This window comes from Schistosoma haematobium, chromosome ZW (genome assembly GCF_000699445.3).
Source record: "Schistosoma haematobium chromosome ZW, whole genome shotgun sequence".
In the NCBI taxonomy this organism is placed as follows: Eukaryota; Metazoa; Platyhelminthes; class Trematoda; order Strigeidida; family Schistosomatidae; genus Schistosoma; species Schistosoma haematobium.
The window spans coordinates 19376532-19391195 of record NC_067195.1 but is presented as its reverse complement, the minus strand read 5'-3'; the positions used below and the strand labels follow the sequence as shown (position 1 = coordinate 19391195).

Genomic DNA, 14664 nt, shown 5'->3' with positions numbered 1-14664 from the left:
TAAATATGTGTAACCTTCAAATAGCCTATTGTTTTCTAATCGTTAGTACGACTCAGTGACCAAGTACATATCCTGTATACTAAGCTGTAATTCAACATGGTGATTTAGTGGTTAAGGATGTAATCTTTCAATAAAAGCATCACGAGTAGTATCACTAGTCTTCACGCAAAAAAATGTGACTTGAAGACAAGTAGACGAATGCGAACTTGGTAAATATGTTGACCCTGAAACAGTAATCAGCTTTCCAAACCAAACTAAATGAAGCACACTCAAAACTAGTGATTAAAGCAACAAAAATCAAAAGTCTAGTCCACTGAGCGACAATACGATACACTTCATTGTTATGACTAACAGCAGCAGATTAGAGCGCAGCGTTTTATCGATCGGACCAAAGACGCGTAAACACGTAAGAACGGCCTAGAGTTCTGATTGGTCCCGCCTCCCTGTCTAGCACAGCCAGTTGAGTCCAGAACGCAAGTCTCAGCCTCTGAGATATGAATCGTTATATTTCAAGCATACTGAGTTTATATACCAATCAAGCAGACCACATCGTACCATAAAATAGAAAATAACATTTGACACGTGAAATAAATATTGTCCAATAGGAAAATGATATCGTCTCAAGTCCAAGAATAACATTAGACTTAATAATTTTTGGGATATTTTCCTGAATATCTCAACATTCATAATCTCACAAAACAAGAAAGATACCCAAGACCCAGCACGAATTTTTAAAGGCAGTACAAAAAAGCAATTAGATGGATCACAGATTTTTATCGACACTGCTTAGAAAATCCGAATATAATCGACTGTTCCTAATAAAGTGCTATTTCATAATAGCAAACATTTTATTAATCATCTGTAACGCGATGAATTCAAGTAGTGGATTGTTTCATAATTTCAAGGCTTACAAATGGAAGCCACCAGAATCCCAGACATCATTTAGCAGAAATATGAAAAGCACGATGAACAAATTATCCACCCGATAAAACTTCATATTATGATCATGAGACAACAATGTAGATTCAGTATAGCGAATTTTTGTAGAGCAAGGTATAACATAATAGTTGCGTTACCGGCCAACAAACCAAAACACTATATTTGCTCATTTCCCTGTTCGTTTTAACGTATTTAAACCTTTTTGCCATCCATGGACTGATACAAGGTATGACACACTTAGACAGAATACTCTAGTCCATGGGGCTCTTCTACTTAGCAGTACACGTCTATTTCTAGTCTACTGTATCATTTTTCATAGCTTAAAAAGGGTTAACGTTTAAAACTAAGTCCGAGCATTTTCACACGTTTTATACAAGAAACTATAATTCTCTAACTCATTAATATTTATGTAACTTATAACTAGATATTTCTCGTCAACATAGAGATTGGTTCAGGAATAAAACAAGAAAAAACTAAATAATTAGTAGTAGTCTATACGTACTTCATATGTGATTTTGATTCCCAAGAAAATGTGCATCGAGTTACAGCTAAATGACGGCCTAATGAGGTTAAAATGTTCCAATTCCATAACTCCGGTGATTTAGTATCATATGTAGTCACCTGACATTGACTAAAACGACCATGTTGAGATTTTGACTTGAATGATAACACATTTGATAATGCGATCAACTGATCTAGAGTTGTATCCGTAAGCTTAAAACAAAAGTGAATAAGAACGATGAAACATACATGAATACTCTTATGAGAACATGAATAGCGTTTGTAATATAATGACTTTGAAATCATCTTACTTTTTGGTTTGCATTGATGGTAAGATACATATTTATTGTTCGCGTAAATATTAGCACATGACATTGATGGTACTAGTTTCAACTCATTCAAAGTTCAAATTCACTTGAACTTAAACAGATTTATGTGAGAAGATGAATGGAAAAACTGATATTTTGATTGATCTACTTACTCGTTTGTGGGACATTATCCAATCAATCATTAGGAAACAGGATAATTGAGAACAGAGTTATTTAGAATAACCTAACAACAATTAATGTTATACATGGACAAAGCTTTATTAATGTTGATGGATTAAATTTCGTTAAGAACTATAAATAGTATCTGCATCTAAGTCATCTAGCTCTAAATCAAGTTGAATAGTTGCATGCTCAAATCTGAGAAAGCTGATATCTAATTTCCAACTAATCAGAGCAAGCAGACGAATTAGGAAGATACTGTAAGATTATCATGTAAACTCAATATAAACCGTAGTGCTTTTATTACTGCATATTTTGCGTTTAGGTTTACTGGAATATACTTTGTTCCTACTTGATTCTTGTTCCGATTTGGAACAAGCCGAGTGAATTATCGTGTTTAAAGGATGAGAGACAGTGGAAAACGTAAACGTGTAAAACTAAGTTAAAAATGGAAGAATTACGATAAGATGTATATTTCACTTTTGTTATAATAAAATTTACTTAATTTTACCACATACATATAAATTATTACGATAGGAATATAAGGGCCGAATTACTTTAAAAAATAAACATTAACATTTGATTTTTGGGAAAAAATAACATCAACTACTTTCTAAGCAGACCTGGAATGTGGTTAGCAGTGGAGTCTAGGACGCTCATTTGGTTCTGTTTGGGATGTATTTGCATTTCGAACTTGGTGTTCACTTCGAAATCGGGATCAGGTATTTTTTTTGGTTCAAACCTAAACGCGTTATCCAAAATCTAAGTAGAAACTAGCTTATGTAATAGGGTGAATTTTAATTCATTTGTTTGGGTTGTCCGAATCTTCCAACTGGCGTTTAGGATTGGAATTAACAAGCCTTTTTCTGTATATATGAGTCTTGTATGTTTTTACTTGAAGTGAAAGGTATTAAGTACGAATTTCGAGGTGAACATCAACTCTAGGAACCAGGTACATCCACCTCACGAATCCTAAAGAGGATGAAACGCGCGTCTTTGGTTCTACTGTCAAACATCATCTATCTCTGCTTAAAAAGTGTTTGTGGTTTAATAGTATCGACGCAATCTGCAGAGGATGTACATGAGTCAAAAGAGACTAATTAATTGCAATCCTAAAAGTCAGTGGGAAGATTAGAATGACCAATACAAATGGATTAACATCAACTAAGTTGTAGGAAAAACAATTAGGCATAAATAAATGTCAGTATCTGGTCTGTTAGTTTTAAGCAGAAAAACAAACGCATGTGTAGGTAAATAATGTGTCACCTGAAAAAATTAAAATTACCAAATATACATATAAAAGTGACATGGAAATAAAATAACGCATTTATAGTAGATACCAATGCGGTTTACTTTGTGTAAAGAGCATAACTCTACAAAATGATAACAATAAATTGCCTAGAAATTAGGATAACGATTAATTTACTGTAGGAATGTTTATGACCACGAATAAAATAAAATGGAGAAAAAGTATGACTGAAGAAAATGACAAAAATAATCAAATATTCGCCTCATAAATCGTATATATATACATGGTTTATTTTGCTGCAGTCCAGTATATCATTGAGTAGAACTATACTATATTAAGACGTTCAGTGGTTATACAAGTGACCTTGAGATTAACTGATCAAAATTAGACAATCATGATGTAACCGATGTAGAAGAGTTTTGATACACAAAAAGTGATAAAATTATAAAGGATTCAGATTTAACGCGACTAATGAACTTATTGGGGCGAACTATTCGAAATCATAGTATTGTAACCCAGCCCAACACTAACTCCTAATCCTAGCAACCTGATCAGAACTCTTCATTCCACATGAAAATCATCATTCAGTCCTTTCAAAATACGAAATAAAGTCGAAATCGTGACGTTCAGCAACAAGTAATGGCATTTTAAATTTTTCCTAATGGTTAACTTCGGCTATCGTAATTTAACTTGGTCGCTAACAGCCGGTGGTATAGTAGTCTTACTTATCATTGATAGAGAAAACTTGGGAGACACACCCATTTCCCGAGAGTCAGACAAGATCTTTACATAAATATCATTTAGCATTTGAAAAACACAAAACATATACCATATATACTCAGACTATGCTGGAAGAATTACTTTTGTCAGAGACGGAGATTGTTTTTGGATAAATGAAGTCAAACTACACAGAAACGCCGGCTTAGACTACTTGATCATGTTTTACGTATGAAATCCTGATATTTTGACAAAGGAATACAGATCACGAAACTTCCCATGATCTCATAACAAGTATAAACAGGTTGTTTTAAGTAATTGAAATATTCACCTTGTGAAGATGATCACAATAATTCCATATCTGGGTTGGTTCGGCTACCTATACATATATAAACACATTCGGGCATTAGCACTAAACCTTTCACTGCATTCCTTTTATTTTCTGATTATATAGCTAGCTATATATATAGTGGAAGGTCAATAATGTTTAGAGTGATAAACGGGGAAGAGGACTTCAAAAGTATGTGTCACTGGTAACTGCTTTTAACATTCCATCGTCCATTCTCGAATATGTCTTAATTACTTACAATTATTTTAGGTAGTAAAAATCTTGTAGATTAATCTATATCGAATTTCCATCTAATCAGGTATACAAAAGGTAGATTTATACTTACATTTAGAGTATCCTAAATCGTCTCACTAGTTTATCGCAAAGTTTCACTTTTAATGTTAGTTGAATCTAAGAAAAAAACTTTTTTAAACATACTTCCATTTGATCTTGTAGCAATGGATTCAAAGGATAATAAGTTGGAGAGATATTATTTGCAGATTGTTTGGCTAAACATTCCAGAAAGGGAGAATGCAATGGCACGTGAATAAGGTTAGATGTGTCAATTAGTTGAGTTTCATGCAATTGCATAGCACGATGTATTCGTTCCAACCACAAGACAGCTAACTGACTACCTGGAGTATCTGGATGCAATAAACCAGCATGATGTAAACGCCTACACGCCGGATGTTCTTGAGGTAATAGACTTTCAACCTGCATAGTGAAAACAAAATATATATATATATATATATATATATATATATATATATATATATATATATATATATATATATATATATATATATATAGACAGATAGATAATATATGTGTACTTTATACCTAATCTATAGTGTACCTAATACAGGATACAAATTAAAATTCTATTACCAGTAAACACTTTTTAGCAAATCACCTTTAGACATTGGTAAACCAATGTGTTCTTTTTGCATTGCGGTGGGCTTTCTCTCTTTACAGATAAATGAATCAATAACCAGTATGACAAAAAGTTTCAGTTGTACAAATAAATATCCCTCAATTTACAGAATAGTTGAATGGAATCAATTTATCATACTCATATTATGCTACTAAAACATAGAACATTGAAAAAAGAACTGAATAGAAAGCTTAGACGATCTTTATTGAAATATTGTACAAAAATATTAAAACAATATTAACTGTTTTAATAAATGCGCTCTCAGTGATGCCCTAATGGTTAAAAAGCAGTTGATCAATCCAAATACAGCTTCACTTTATTCGGTTGTGAAAGAAGCTTGGTGCTTTTGCAAACTATTACTAACTCTCTTAAGCATACACAGTATGATAGAGATGAGTACTTAGATCAGGTACTAGGTAGTGAGTGAATAAAAATTGAAACTTGAATTTATGTAACCTTAATGGGTTTAAAGAAATGATTGTTTAAATGGTAATGCATAATGATAATACATCATTTCCATTTATATCGTAATTTTTCCTCAAACAATTTCTTTAGAAATAGATTTCTATCAATCATTAGGTTAACAGTAAGTTAAAGCATTCAAATTTTAACAATTAAGTTTAAAGTTCGAAACCTGTCACAAACAACCTCAAATTTACGTCAATGAGTCGTAGTATTTTTAAACATCTCAACCAAAATGTTGTTTGAGTAAATTTTAATTTGGTAAATAAGTTCCACTACTACTACATTTTTGGTAAAATGTACAAAATGGAATCAGATCAATGACATTCATGTAAACTTACTTTGTAAGCCAACAAACCAAGAAGATAACCAGCACGAGTAGATGTTACTTGATTTGAATCGGAAACTGCACGAATCAGAGCCTGAAAAAAAAGGAAATAAAATCATTAATATTTCCACATAGATTGGTACACAACATTGTCCTCACACTGTATTATGTGAACTGATAAGTTTAAAGAAGTTAAATAGATTATCAACTATTAAACAAAAGTAATTGTATGTTCTCAAGAACTAACTAACATAATCCGCAATTTTCGTGAGTGAGATCAATAATGTAACTATGTAAAACTATTTGTTAATAATTTAAGAAAATCGACGTTGAATGACTGAATAGAAGTTTATTGGGTAAGACTATAATTTACGGAACATCTTTGAGCAACGTTAAAATGATCTTAAAATGTCCACCTACTGACCAGGGTTAAATGAGGATTATATATTAGTGTGAGGAATAAGAATTAGGATTTACAGTTGAACGTTAGGATTAGGAATTAGATTTAGTGTTTTGACCACGAACTAACATCAGCTACCATGCCCAAATGGTATTTAGCCAAATGAGCAGATGAATCCCGCGCCAATATCCAAAACCTACTATCTTAAATGTGATTGATTCGTCTATAAATTATAGTCCCATCTTTCATTGCTAACTACTAAGGATTTTACACTAACGTAGCCAATAATTCGAAACAAATTCGATCAGTTTTCAATGGCATATGGATTTACCTGAACAGATGACACGATTTCGTTAGCATTTGCATTTGAAGTGAAGCTCCAAATTTAATATTCATTGCTATACATACTGGAACTGTAAACCGGGATAGATTATAACTTAGGCTACTGAAAATATGTACTGAGTCGAACATATAAGACAAGCATCAAGTCCCACATTAAAGACACAACACTAATCTATTCATAATACAACGGAAATTAACAAGAGCAGTTGGAATTATTATATTTCAACAACAGCACGAAGAGATTAATTTAACAAGACAAATACTGAAGGAGTTACATAATAATCTAGCAGCAACAATGATGAGGATGAGTTCGGAAAGATAGAATGCAGGAATACTGGAACTGAAGATCTAGAGGAAGATTGAGAACGAATGCATTAAGACCGATTATGAGCCATGTCAATCAATGTCGTCAACCACTAATCGTGGTAATAGTGTGGGTTCCAACCAGGTAGCCTGTAACTATCAATAATGCCCCACATATTTAACTAACAGCTTGTCATGTTGACACAAATTTTTATTAGCTGTTGTCCATAATTGTGTTGTCGTTGTTTGGACATTTATCCTGATTGCCGTCTACTCTGGGCAGCTCACTGACCTTAACCTTGAAGTTGCTTACATTTTTCATGACCATCTATCAGCTGACTCCAAACATTTAACCAAAAATTAAAGCTATAAATAATGATTCTCGTCGCAATAACCTTGCAACTGGTCAAACATATTTCCATAAATATCCAAACAAGCTTTGAGTCAAAAATATGTTTACTGAAAAGTAAATACGAGTGTACTAGTTTCTAGGTATTAAATTGATTGCGTCTTAGTAAATCCGAGCCTACTTTTAGTAAATTTGGTAAATAAGTTATTACTATTATTAATAAGTGTTAATCGATATATATAATGATTCAGGTTAACTTTACATACATAAAATGATCACATATTTATAGATAAACTGAGAAGATTCGGATTGATTTGCATTTCACACTGTTATAATAACCAAATAAAAAGACAGAAAAAATTATACAATCTAGGCAAAAGTTAAATGGGAATATTAAGCGAGAGAGGTAGTTAACACAAGTAATTAAGTTAATAATACCACTGCATATTTATACACGTACATACATAAATACAAAAAACGAGATCAAACACACACCTCATATAATCCAGCTTGAATCAATGTAGCAAGTAATATGGCATAATAATTATTCATTAAATCAATTCCAATAGAATCGTATTTAGTTAACAGACGACAACCTTCTGCAGGAATGAAATCACCTTCAATATTCCAAGCACTAGATGACGATGATGAAATACACCTTACTGGTAATAGTGAGAATAGACGTCGTGAAGAACTGTCCAAATATGAACATGACATTTCATTGCGTAAATAATCACTTCTCTTCCCTGGTGGACTCGATAGATTTATTACAGGCAACAAAGAGAACGAACCAGTAGACAGTGCTTCAATAAGACCCAGTATGGTTGGTTCTAATTCCTTGACAGATGAATGAGGTATAGGTATTGTTGGGAATAAACCATATAATAAGCTTAATATTTGGTTCTATGGAATAAAGAGAAAAACGAAAATAAAATGAGTTCAACACTTTAATGCAAGAAATAACCCTTTATCTATTTGCGTTGCATTTTCTGAGATGCATCATTCATCTCAAAAATAACACCAATATCCTTATTCTTAGATACAAGTATACTTTATGATCTCACTCCATGATCATTAATTTAAAGTTACAGCTTAGTGGAAAAATAACTCAGTCGGATAATCGATGTATCTGTGTTCGAACATTCTATTAATTATACTAATTTTCTGTGTCCGTTGATTGTTTTTTTCTGTGACATTGTACGAATTATAGCAATCTGAACAGGCGTTTTATTGTGTGCTTATTGTTGTATTTACTATCCGTCTAAACATACATGTCACTCCAGACTGTACACACTGAATCAGTCAGTTAATCATAAACAATGCAGCGCCGACCACAACTGCATATCTAAGTCATGTTAAATAATTAGTTATCAGTGCAAAGAGTACAGAAATTAGCAAGTTGAGACTTAGTGAAGGGAACATGATTATATCCATTCGGATAAAAAGCTGAATATAGAGAAGCTGTAATTCAAAAGGGAAGAATACAATTCAAGAATGAAGTGAAGGATGACATTAGGCTTAAAGTTTTAAGTAAATAGCTAGAATCACTAACCTACATGATATAGGAAGATTTGAATTGCACTATAAAGTCAGAAGTCTGAGTCTCACTACACCTACCTATATCTGAGTGGCAAGGTAGTTAAATAACTCACCGTAAATATGAATCCACAAACTAATCAACAAAGATCACTGGGTCCTCCTCTTGTTACCATTAGCGATAATAAAGCCAGTCCCAGCATTTCTTTACCAGGTCTATATGAAATCTAACCTTAAGCACAAACATGAGGTGCAAACGATTTTAATCCAGAAACTTAACTGGCAAAAACTTATATATAATACAAGTTAGTGTATTTACATTGGTTAAATTGGTAGCTATAGTGTAACTGAAAATACGTTTTTAGTATATTTTATCAAGTGAATAAAAAAATCTGATCAAACAAGTTAATATCTTCTGACAACTCACTCTTATTTCTGTATTACCAACAGCCAACGTATACAGTAAAGTTTGTAAAGTTGGGAGACCATCATGAATAAAATGGAAAATACCTATTAATAATAAAATAGAAATAAATAAAGGCTTAGAATGAAAAATAACAAATATGTGTTTTCTTTAAGCTATATATTATGTGGTTATGCTGTACATCCAAAAAACTATATATTGTATTAGAATAGCTAACAGTCAGTCACAAAAAATGTAGAACCTGCCAAATATATGCATTGGTTCAAATTGCAACACAATAACATATCGAAATGAAATTAACAAGAAAAATCAGTGTAATAGGAGTAATAACAACAGTGATGGTAAAAGAAGACTATATGGTTCGAGAAGAAAGGATGAATGACCTGGTAGCTTTTACTTAATAACACGGTTTAATTCAGCAGTCAATAACTTCATGAGCTGATACTATAACTTGGTAAAAACTATGAAAAACCGTTTTTAATTACCACTAAATAACGAAAATACTAGAAAAGAAAACTAAAAGATCGAATCAAACAAAGACATAGTTGAAAGCAATTCGCAAATGTGATACCCGAGCACACACTACAAATAAACAATACAAGAACAATACTACGAAGTTCATAAACCTCCTAAGTTGTGATTAAAAAAACGAACCATGACAACTAAGTATAGCTATTAAATTGTAAAGAGAAAGTTAACAACTGAGTAATATTGTTACAAAAGAAGGCTCTATGACTTGATGAGACGAAACTTTTGGTTGATAGGTGGATAAAGTGAGGATTGATAGATAAACCTCGATGATACGTACTGATCAAGTGGTTGCTGTTGACGAAACCAATTCACTGACGGATCACCCCCCCCCAATGCTTTAAGATCAAAAGCAAGAGCACCAGACGGAGGAATAGGTTTTCCAATGCCATAAAATGACATAGTTAATGTTACTTGAGGTAAACAATTTACAAATGTAATACTAATCAAGACAATAGTAATATTCGCCATTTGACACTCGCGCGTTTAACATTAAGAATAAACGGAATGTTATCCAGCTAACTGCGAAAATAAAACGACTAGAACCCTTTATTTTATTGAGAACAAGGACTATCCAGTTTACATGGACTGTAAAATATAGTGTTTTACACATTAACGCAATAACCACGGGAATGCTATTAACATTGGTACCGTTTAGTTTAAAATTGATCAATAGTATATCAAGAACACAAAGAATAATGTTTGGTATTTTCTTTAGATATAATGTTACTTCTCCATCCTTAGTAGGATAAGAATAGTTCTGGGTATGTTGCATCTATGATTTAGTATAATCAAACGGAAATTAGGATATTTTTTCTTCTATTCCTCCGTCCCTCTCTCTTACTCCCTCTCTAAGACTAAACATTGTGGTCTGCAATAATAATAATTTATGTCTTCATTGAATTAAGAGGAGTGTAGGCCTGTTTGACGGATATTATGAAGAGGGCAACAAAATTTTCCAAAACAGCTTTGCGTTATTGATTTCTAGAACAATGGTGTTCGAAGCAAACCATAAAAATCAAAAATTCAATCTTCGGTAGGGCTTTAAGCACACACTGATGAGAAGTGGTATACACTAGGACCGAAACAGCTCTGTCAGCTGTTATCAATTAAAACAATTTTCCAAATGATTTTAGTTAGTTAACACAATTTAGGAAATATACTCCAAAAAAGTGTCAACGAAACCATTAGACTGAGAGTAATATTATATTTTATTAAGTCGTCAAAAAATAATAATACTTAAAAGCTACTATTTGATTCTGTTAATTAAAAGAGAAATATTGACAAGTCTAAAAGAACAACTATGGTGTATGGAGAGCACTACTCACTAGAACCCTATCTATCTAACAATCATATTCAGAAAGTATACAGAACTCATAAACAGGATATATTATCCGATAGCCATGACAAGAACAAAACAGAATAAATTCAAACCGGTCTATGCTTTAGCTTAATGAACTTGCAGTTCGCATATCCTCTAATAGTTGTTAAATAACTTTTAACAATGTTTATTCGTGTATTCAATATTTTATACATAAGCGTGCTATTTTGTCAAAGGAGAAACCTATTCTGTCTTGACTTCGTATGTCAGTTCAATTGACGTCAACAATTTGATCTCGTGAGTAGTTGTCACTCGATGTGTCGATCGGTATTCAATTTCACTTTAACAATTACAAACCTTTTTTATGTAACAACCTCTAATTCATAAAATATATAATTTTAGATAAGCGATTATTCATGCAAATTTGTATCAATTCAAAAAGCTGTTTGTTTTGAATAGACACTACGAAAAATGGTACATAACAACTGAAAAATCAGAGTTTTGAACAGTTCTTGAATCGTCTTTAACGATCATATTTAATAGTATCTATTCACAATTAAAAATGAGAGATCGAATATGGATTCATGATAAATGTGTATCTAATAAATCATGAATTATGCTTTATTCACACAAGATGACAGAAAGGAAAATTAACTCTAAAAAACAAAATCGATGGTACCGAAATACATATAGCATAAATACGTCCATAATATTATTAAAATCATCACATATTCAAAGAACAATTAAAAAAATGAATACAGAAAATTGCATGGAAACTTTACCTGGCCATGAACGAAGGAGAAGAATTAGACAATTTCTAGCACAGATTGGAAATGAAGGATATCTATCATCGCAATCCAGTGAGAATCATATTAACAGAGAAAAAAGAGAGAGAACACAAATAACATCATATAACATGTCAAAAAGTGCTGATTAAAGCTTTAAATTTTTAAGCACTAGTTTACAGAAAAGGAAAGGAAAGTTAATCAGACTAAATAGGGGTTAAAATATTGATAGGCTTTCGAGATCGAAACGCACAGAATGAGTTTAGATATACCTGTTTTTTTAGTTCGACAATTATCGGTCAACAAATCAAATGAAAAACAATTTTGTTACAGTATGTCAATAACCATTATCATAGGAACCAAGAAATGCAGAAAGTATGCCATTCCAAACAGCGACTTTAGTAAACGTTTAAAGTCCATGAATTTATATCCTTTATTTCCACAAACTGAGTGTCCTATGAAGGAATATAAATGGTCTTTGATTGATGTATTTTAAGTCAAAGGTTTTTTACCAGTATAGGGGTTGTGGAGATTATTAAGTTTTTATCGTACCGTCACCTTTTGGTTTTCTCGAAATTCAAGATTTATATTTGTCTGTGTTTGGATAGTTTATTTACCCAATATCCTATTAGAATACGCTTTTTTCACCCAAACAAAACACATGATTCTCACTGTCAGCTCAACGGAAACATACAAACATATAACTACGATAAACTGATTGTGTATAATTATAAAAAATAAACACGTTTGAAATTCAATAAGGAATAGAGACGCATAGTATTTTAACTCAAAAGCATACTTTGATGCTATAGAATGAATTTATTGCTGATTTTATTTTCTTGAATCCTGGCATAATTTAAAAGAAAATACATAATTTTATTTATTGTAATAAACTCACACATTGAAAGGTAATTTCGATCGGGGCAGCAAATATGATGGAGATGTGAAAGTAACGAAGAATTTCTGCAATTTAGTTTTTTGATGGGAGAAGAATAGTGAAAATACATTACAAATATTTTTAGAAAGCATAGAAGGCACATGATAAGTGTTTGGTAATAGTCTAAAAACTATACCCCACAATAATACAATTATTAATAAATTCATTATTTATGCACTTCAAAGTAACGGAATACTATGGCTGAGTGATATGAGTTAGAACTATAGTGGTTTAGTGGTAAAAGTGAGTTGACATTCAACTGTTGAATTTCTAAATCGGTTATATATCACAATCGACTGAGTAGGCTGAGACATGTGCCATATATCCCTAGCAAACGCCTATTTCGACACATAACATTGGAACAGGTCGAAGTAGACTTCTTATTTGAAGTAACTTTAATCAATGGTTTAAGAAACTGGGTGACATGAAACGAAAATGATAACAGTGGGACAAATGAATCATCAGCTAGATCTTGAATTTCAGTGCTATTACATACCTTTTATTCTGTAAATTCATTTAATCTTTCTGAATTATGTTCTCCATGACTAGTACGGTTTATACTATCATTGACACTAATATTACTAATCTGAGCTTTTTGTTATCTACGTTGTTAATGCTGGCTTGCTTTGTTGATGTGGTGAGGCGACTTGGGATGATATGCAAACATACTGAGTCCTAAGTTGAATATGACGACCTGAATAGTTCATTTAAACAATATTTAAGCCTACTTTGATTTGGGTGACCGGTAATTTATCACTAGCCCTCATACTCGAGAATGCGGCTAAAATCCCTGTACATAAGTTGGGACTTCATTAAGATTATTTTCTTACTACACAGAAGAAAACAAATATTGATAATTATCAATTAAGGTTGGTAATTTGTATTTTATCAACTGTTATAACCATAGTCTCTAGTAAGTGTGTCGCTTTAATTATAGACCACACTTATCATGGCTAGCAGAAATATAAAATAACGATTACATAAGAACAATTCGGTTAATCAGATTTAAGTAACTAACATCAGATTACATGATAAAACCGAATTATAGGAACGACCTTGAGCGACATATTAACAAATCAAGAAATAATGTTTGCTTATGAAACAAATATTGATAAACAGCACTAAACTTTCAGTAGATAAATAGTTTTAATATGATTAATGAACTCTTCTGTGTTGATTTATTTATTTTAGTAAACGAAAAGACGATCAAGTTAGGTATCAGAGGTCAGGAGAGTGTTGTGAGTTAGGGTTAGGAGGGTTGGATTGGGAAAATAATTCCTATCCACATAAATGCCCTTGAACAAGCACACAGTTAGATAAAGTATAGCTTATAGATCACGTCACATGCATTATGGAACTCGATATAAACCAGTCTTACTTAGTTCTTAATTAGATAAATGCTATACTTCCCTGCGCCTTCAAATTTAGCACAAGAATCGGGGAAGGGATATCTCAAAAATGATTGGCTCACACAAGGTCATCAGTACACTGAGGTTACATCTAACAATTTTTGTACAACGCACACGTACACAGTCTGTGCGTCAAAACTTCCCAATTGCACTGATCTATAAACAAATAGCGCAAATAAAAATAGTCAGGCATCACAGTCAGTACTATTTTGTAATAAAATAGTGTAAAATTTTTCATTATTAAATAGGCATTAATATCAACTGAATGATTGAAGCAGAAGTTCATGACATTCTTTTACTAGAGCATAAATCACCAGTTTATTCATTTATATATTTAGTACAGATAAATACTGGTACAATAGAGCACCGAAATAAACATGCGAC

General features: G+C 32.2%; 1 protein-coding gene across 3 annotated transcripts in view; it reads right to left on the bottom strand.

Annotated features, from left to right (window-relative positions):
- Positions 1 to 14664, bottom strand: part of MS3_00001103 (uncharacterized protein) — a 63113-nt gene that overhangs the window by 28008 nt on the left and 20441 nt on the right. The window contains exons 9-15 of one of the 3 annotated variants that reach the window (XM_051208610.1): positions 12833 to 12897; positions 11932 to 11993; positions 9304 to 9386; positions 7836 to 8243; positions 5960 to 6040; positions 4661 to 4936; positions 1442 to 1653 (exon numbers count right to left, since the gene is read on the bottom strand). In XM_051208610.1, the coding sequence (XP_051070635.1) occupies positions 1442 to 1653; positions 4661 to 4936; positions 5960 to 6040; positions 7836 to 8243; positions 9304 to 9386; positions 11932 to 11993; positions 12833 to 12897 (1187 nt within the window). Of the gene's footprint in view, positions 1 to 1441; positions 4937 to 5031; positions 8244 to 9303; positions 9387 to 11931; positions 11994 to 12832; positions 12898 to 14664 lie in introns of those variants that run through there. The other 2 variants (XM_051208609.1, XM_051208611.1) reach the window with 2 other exon arrangements.